General features: G+C 34.0%; 1 protein-coding gene across 1 annotated transcript; it reads right to left on the bottom strand.

The window, feature by feature from the left end:
* Nucleotides 1-1,288: 1,288 nt before the first annotated feature.
* LOC148271880 (uncharacterized) lies at nucleotides 1,289-7,714 on the bottom strand. Its single transcript, XM_088240807.1, has 3 exons — nucleotides 7,611-7,714; nucleotides 6,389-6,489; nucleotides 1,289-2,558 (listed from the first exon to the last, which is right to left on the bottom strand). The coding sequence occupies exon 3, from the start codon at nucleotides 2,546-2,548 to the stop codon at nucleotides 2,096-2,098; it is 453 nt and encodes a 150-aa protein (XP_088096933.1). The 5' UTR covers nucleotides 2,549-2,558; nucleotides 6,389-6,489; nucleotides 7,611-7,714; the 3' UTR covers nucleotides 1,289-2,095.
* Nucleotides 7,715-7,720: the final 6 nt, after the last annotated feature.

Raw genomic sequence — 7,720 nt, 5'->3', positions numbered from 1 at the left:
CCCGACACGATTGATATGAAAAGTTGATTTAAAAGGGTGTTTTCCTAAGTACATTTCGGTTACTGATTTCAAGACAAAATGTAATAATCACAATTTATTTCACATTATTTATTACAAAATATTAATTTAGTCCTTATGTTATTGTAATAAAAAAATGTGTCAAAATTAAACTGTGTGTTGTATGAACAAATTATGTCATCTTTATTAGTGCTGCGGTGGGTTAAACATCCAAATTTCCTCAACGCTTCCATCTGTTTTTATGAAGTAAGAGCTGAAATCTTTAGCATGTGGGCGAGATTCATCCGACTGAACCAATTCACCTGCTAGGCCAGCCAATGGCAGGTCATAAGCCCTGTAAAGGCCTAGACTTCCATATTCCCCCCTCGAAATGTGTTCCATATCTGTTGCAACAAACTTAGATCTAAAAAATATATTTATAGATGACAACCATGAAGTTTCGCATAAATAAATTGTCTATGTTTTTATGAATGTATGTATGTGTATGCGCATGGGTGTATGTACGTGTGTGTGTATGTACATGTGTATATATGTGTATGTATATATGTGTGTATATTGTATATGTATCAAAATGTGTATACGAATAAGTGTATATTTTGTTTGTCTGTGCTCTATATTAATTTGTTAACTATTATAATATATTAAAATGTAATTGCCTAGCTTGGAACGGGGTATGTACCCTTGTTAGCTGGGCAAAGTGAACATGGAATTGTATTTTGATAAAGAGTGTGAATAAATAACTCCCTCGGGAGGAAATCCAGCCTGTTTATAAACATTTGGACGTACGCAAAACACTGTATCGCCCTGTAAATACTATACGATTTGGCACCAAAACCTGTGCTTCCTTAAATTTTGCGATTTCAACGTTTTTCGATTTTGAAGACAGAAAGATAACGATAAATTTAAGTTTAGTTCATTGATGCTACAGCCCCTTGTGGGCCCTGGCCTCCAGAGCCTGTCTCCATTCTTCCCTGTATCCTGCGGCTCATCTCCAGTTCGTCAGGCCAACTGCTCTAATGTCACTTTCCATATTATCCAGCCATCTTAAGTTTGGTCTGCCTCTGCTTCGTCTGCCTTCCAGAGTGGTATAAATAATCTTTTTTGGGGTACGGTTATCATTTATTCTGTGCACATGGCCCAAGCATTATAATCTTTTTATTTTCATGAATTGTGCAATGTTGGGTTCGCCATGCAGTGCCTCTAATTCGTGATTAAACCGTCTCCTCCACACTCCGTTTTGGTTGACAGCACCAAATATCTTCCTTAATACTTTTCTTTCAAACGCCAATACCATGTTTTCATCTCTTTTGGTCATAACCCAGCATTCGGCACCATATGCAATGACCGGGCTGAGGAGAGTTTTGTAAATAATGGTCTAAGTTTTTCTAGAGAGCAATTAGGATCCCAGATGTTTAAATAAGCCGTAATTACATCTAAGATTTGTTCATTATTGATTGTATTTCGGGACAGATTCAAGTAACAATATCACCACCGATGTCAGTATTTTGATAGTTTTAGTAAAATAAAGTGACAGGATGGAAGCATGCACAGCACAGAGAGCTCGCAACTCGACTAGGAATTGCTGAAGCAACCTTCAACATGATGCGTGTCCATTCTCTCTGCCTACCCCTACGGGGAAATGGCGTGATGATAGTAGTAGAAGTAGTAATACCTGTAACGGTTGCTAGTGGGGAAAGGAGTTTTTCTAAGCTTAAACTGATAAAAACTTATCTACGATCGACAATATCTCAATCTAGATTGAGAAACTTGGCATCTTTGTCAATCGAAACGAAATTTCGGAAGTTGTCTTCCTACTTGTGTATTTAAATAAAAGAGTTCGTTGATAGAAAGGCTGGAAAAGTACAATTTTATTAGTATTTTTTTAATAAATGGTTATTCCATTATAAACTTTGCCTTTTTTTGTATGGGTTTAAAGGGGTGGAAGATAGGAAGCGCCATAGAAATCCCGCCCAGGGTGCTGGTAGTGCTAAAACCGGCCCAGCTTATTGGTAATAGAAAAAAGTAAGAAATATTACAAATTTGTCAATGTTAATAATAGGCATTTTATTTGCTATAATTACAGTAGCGTCGACGTGACGGTTTTCAAACCGTGAACCAGCACGGTTGGTGGCAAATCATCCGTAAAATTCTTTAACAAGTTCAAGTACAAAATTCGCTCGGGGCATTCTTTGGCGAGCCGCGCCTCGATCGACTTCAAGTCTTCGAGATCGTTGGAAAAATTTCTTTGAACATCGTTCCTGCGCCCGCTAAACTTCTCCCGCTGTCTTTCCGCGAGCTCGCGCTGCTTCTCCGCGAGTTCGCGCTGCATCTGCGCGAGCTCGCGCTGCTTCTCCGCGAGCTCGCGCTGGCTTTGAGCCGCGTCCTCGTTTTCCAGGCCGAACGGGTCGCGGAGGACTCGCGGCTGGGACTCCCGATCGGAGTACGAGTCGGGGCTGTGGGGGCTCGGCTCCGGAGGAGGCGGGAGCAGCATGAATATGACTGCCGTGTCCTTCGAGTTCGCTTTGATCATTTCGTTGACCCTGTAAAGAAGATAACGAGTTTATTATTACAGTAAAACCTCGATTTTACGTTTTCCCGCTTTTTACACCGAAATGTTCAGGACCCATTTTTTTTCATACATTCTTGTACCCTTATTGCCCCCAATTAACGTTTTTTACATTTTTCATCACCACAGTTTTACGCTTAAAAATTTTCGAAATTCATTTGATGTGTCGAAAAAGCAAAAATTATGTCGTAATAATGCCGCGGCCCGCGCGCCACCGCATGTGCCACGCGAATGAAGAATAAAAACAGGTAAACAACTAATAAAGGATAAATTATTGTCAACCTAAATTCAAAGCAGGTGCAAAATAATTGACCTTTTTGTTTAGGTGTCTTCCTTTAGGGTTAGTCTTAGTTTTCATTCGAACAAAAACGTCATATTGACTTGTACAAATCATGATACGCAGTTGACAAACGTTTAAAAACAATAAAGTTTTAAAATCATTAAATTAAATTGCGATGTTTAAAACATAACCAATAGAAACATTTAAAGATTGATTTTAATCAACAATCAACTGTTTACAGTTGTCATAAAAGTGGAAACAAATTGTCCGCGATCTATGTGACAGTTGTTTTTAGTGATGCCATAGAAAAAAGTGACACCGCATAAATAAAATTTCCCAACATTTAGGTGAAAAATGATTTTTTTATGCAAATTCAAAATTATATTTTCGTTTTTTTTTTTTACACATAAAATAATTTTAACATGCTGTTAAAAATCATATAAAAAAAAGATTACATAATATTGTTTGAAAAAATATGAAAATATTTTTAGTGAAATCATTGAAAATAGGTAAAAAAAAATATTGACAATTTATTTATTTTTTTAACATAAACGGCAAATCTGCCGTTTACAAACATTTATAATACTACATATTTGGCTGAATTTTTTTAATTTATAAAAAAAAATTAAACCAAAAATTATACAAGGTTTATATTAAAAAAATTAACCTAAAAATTATACAGCATCTTCAGTAGAAAGTTTAAATAATAAAACATTCTACAGTAAAACAACAAGAAAATCATAAGTACTGTTTCATACAGCTGGGCAAAGTGAATGAAAAACTGTGTATATTGTGAAATGCATGAATAGATAAATATAATTACCATTCACCATCTTTGAAAAAGTTCAAAAGGTTTGTTCTATAGGAACAATACCCTACACTAAATATATCAGATATGTGGGCATAACTATTGCCGAGTTCATGAAGTCTGTTTAATACGGCATTACAAGTATACACTGTCCGTGAATTGTTGCTACAAAACGGTGGTACCTGTCTAGTCATCCTTCTAAGATTATAAAAAAAAAATAAACCAAAAATTATATTAGATTTATATTTAAAAAATTAACCCAAAAATTATACAGCATATTCAGTAGAAAGTTTAAATAATAAAACATTCTATAGTAAAACAACAAGAAAATCATAAGTACTGTTTCACACAGCTAGGCAAAGTGAACAAAAAACTGTATATATATAGATATATAATATAATATTATGAAATGCATGAACAAATAAACATAATTACCATTCACCATTTTTGAAAAAGTACAAATAATACAGTAGTAATTTATACATACATATTGGTCGTTCACCATTTATTCCACATTCCATCGCTACATTTGCTCCATGTATTATTATTGCGTTTTTAAAAATTATTTTTTATTATTAACCTGTTTTTTATTTTTTACCATTATACCTATGTTTTTACAGTTATTTACTAGGAAAAAGACAATAGATCCTGTTTACTGCACACCAAAATAAAACAGGGACGAGTTTGAGTTTGAGTATTGTCTATTGTCTTGTTAACCTTAATAATACGAGTAAGTTAAGGAATGCTATCTTTGTTTAGTTTTTTATATTTTACTTTTTGTGCTGTTACATGTTCACTTAATTGCCATGCTTACTAGTTCTTTGCTCAATGTATTATTATTGCGTTTTTTAAAATTATTTTTTATTTTTAACTTTTTAAAATCATTCTTATGTTGTTGAAATTCCATTTGTCGATGCGTTTTGAAGCTGCAAGACTTTTTGTGATATTAACTATCATATTATGTAAATGTTATCAACTATCAAATATCTAAATTTAGTAAATGGGGTCTAGAATTTCAACCGTCCATGCGCTCAGTAGCTGCGAGACTTGCTGTTATCTAACTTACAATTTTACAAATTTGCTTTTTATTTCGTTTTTAAAATATCACTTAAACTCTAAACTTCATTGTCAAATAAATTAAAAAAAAATAAAAATGTAAATAGGGGCTAGATTTCTTATTTTTTTTTTTTATTTAAATCTTAAAGTAGGGCACACATATCATACATATTGTTATGTGTGTTCTAATAATAACATTGCAAATATATTTAATTTATAAATTGTTTATCACAAATGTCTTGACCATTATTTTAAATTTTGATATGTTTTTTTCTTCATAAATATTTTTTTCCATTTCGTAATACTTTTTAGTTGCTTTAAATAAAATTGAATTTGTGACTTTGCCTTTTTCCTAAATGGAAGTCTAATTTTGTTCTTTTCTCTAGTATTGTGATCGTGTTCATGCTGGTTCCGATCAATTTTTTTCCAAAATTCTGTTTTTTTATTAGAGTTTATAATTTTATGAACAAATATCATTGTATTGTAAAATATTCTTTGTTTATATGTTAATAATTTCATTTCATTTACCATCGACTTTACCCTCGTGTATCTGTTTTTTTTTCAAAATGATTCTAAAGGCTTTATTTTGTAATACAGTTAGTTTATCTATGTTTTCTTTGTTTGATAAAAATAAAATGCTACTACAGTAGTTAACGTGTGGTTCAATAATTGCTTTGTAAATAGTTTTGCAGGAGTCCTTATCAATAAATCTTCTGATCCTTCCCAAAATTGATATTTTTTTTGCAATCTTATTTATTACCATCTTAGCGTTTTGGTGAAATGTAAGTTTTGAATCCAACATTACACCTAAATATTTAATTTCAGTGACTTCATTAAGTTTTTCATTTTCTATTACAATTGATGGTGTAATTTCTATTCTTTTGTTTCCTATATTCATATATTTAGTTTTGTTAACATTTAATTTTAATTTATTAATTTTTAGCCACAGTGATACACTATTAAGATCATGATTTAGTCTGTCCATAATTGTTTTATAATTTTCTCCCGATATATATATGAAGGCATCGTCTGCAAAGAGTCTTATTTTTGAATATTTTAATGTTTCGACAATATCATTTATGTATATAATAAACAAAACCGGTCCGAGAACCGATCCTTGTGGTACTCCCAATGAAATTTTGAGGGGCTCGGAAATTTCATCATTCACCTTCGTTATTTGGTATCTATCGCCAAGGTACTCTTCAAACCATTTTATAGTTTTTCCCTTTACTCCTATTTTTTTCAATTTTTTAATAATTATTTCTCGGTCTATTGTTTCGAAGGCTCTTTTAAAATCCAAAAAAACTGCAAATTATCCATACGCTCTGTAGCTGCAAGACGTTCTGTTATCTAGCTCATATATATCATAATTGTAATATATCCTAATTGGAGACGAGGAACTAGAATCCCAACCGTCCATGCGCTCTGTAGCTGCAAGACGTGTGGGATATTTATTTATCGTACAGCGCCCTTGAGGTGATTTTCACAAAAATGGCGCTATATAAATTATCCAAACATTATTATTATTACATAAAAAATGATAATACGATACATAAAAATTAGATACCTTTTTTTTTCTTACTTAGACAGTCTCTTAACAATAAATTTTTTTAAGCTACTGAAATCCTCGGTCAACGGTAAAGAAAGACAGTGAACTCACCCCCGGACATAGTTGCTGGGGATTTCAAATTTATTGCCATCCGGAGACTCGCTTCTCTCCGTCCATCTCAGTTCTTCTACTCGGTCTGTCCATTCGTTCACCTGAACAAAAAGATACAAAATTCACAATTCATTTGGGGCCGGTTCTCCAAACATCCGCAAGCAATCTAGATACCTTTTTATCTAATATTTAGTACACGGGCCGATTACATATTATTTATTTTTAACATTATTGTCTGTTTTTTTCAAATCTAAAAATGAGCACCAAAACTTTAAAAAAAACACGGCAAACAATGTTTTGAGTGTGTCCAAATGTTTGTAGACTGAGAGTTGTTCTTATTTAAATTTATTGCAACAGAGAGGGAAAATTAACAAATTACAACAAGGATGGAGACTACCTTAAATAAGGGAATATGGAAGTCAAGGCATTTACCGGGTTTTTTTTTTTTTTTAAAGGAATAACCCGCTAAGCCTCTATTTTGAGGCTTGTCAGCAGGTGGGATAGAGGGGATATGGAAGAAGGTAATGAAAAATACACCACAACACCCAGACCAATTGAGAAAAAAATCTTTCTTGGATTTTTTTCTTGCAACTGGCGGGAATCGAACCCGCGACGCCAGATTCACAGATAGCCGTCTAACCAACTGCGCCACGGCGCCTGTCCTGTCATTGTCTGGTTTAGGTGGCCACTTTACACATTGTGTAACATTCACTTACTTAAGGTATTCTCCATCCTTGTTGTAATTTGTTAATCTTAATGACCCCCGAGGGGGTGAAATCCAGTCTTTTGTCTATGAACATTTGGACGAACTCAAATATTGTAGAGGGAAAACATTTTTGAGAAGAAAATATGGGAGTCCAGGCATTTACAGGGCTTATATGATCTGTCATTGGCTGATTTAAGCAACAAAAATCAACAGACGGAAGAGATGAGAGAATGTGGATGTTCAAACATATGCGAAATGGTGAATGTTACACAGTGCGTAAGGTGGCTGCTTAAACCAGCCAATGACAGGTCATAAGCTCTGTAAATGCCTGGATTCCCATATGCCCTTCTCAAAAATGTTTTCCCTCTCTGTTGGGATTATTTAACCTAAAATTTAAGAATTTTAAAACTTGTGTTGAACATTCTCCTGGTTATTTATGTAGGAAACAGCGAGGAGACCAAACTCTAACTGACTTTAGCGTTTTATAAATGTTGTGTTGTAAGTAGTCGACGTTACCTGGCAAACTACGGCCTGTATGCGGAGCAGCTTGAGCAGCTCCACCAGCCGCGCCTGGGTGGGCTGAGAGGAGCGAGCGAGGCGGGCCACGGCCGCCTCCCTCTCTCCGT

This window comes from Micrasema longulum, unplaced genomic scaffold, assembly GCF_059751315.1.
Source record: "Micrasema longulum isolate JH-2025_06_02 unplaced genomic scaffold, ASM5975131v1 h1tg002610l, whole genome shotgun sequence".
Classification (NCBI taxonomy): Eukaryota; Metazoa; Arthropoda; class Insecta; order Trichoptera; family Brachycentridae; genus Micrasema; species Micrasema longulum.
This window is presented reverse-complemented; position numbering and strand designations above follow the sequence as displayed.

Bases quoted from the DNA above. Each gene is read 5' to 3' on its own strand.
- LOC148271880 (XM_088240807.1), bottom strand. From the start codon at position 2,548: ATGATCAAAGCGAACTCGAAGGACACGGCAGTCATATTCATGCTGCTC.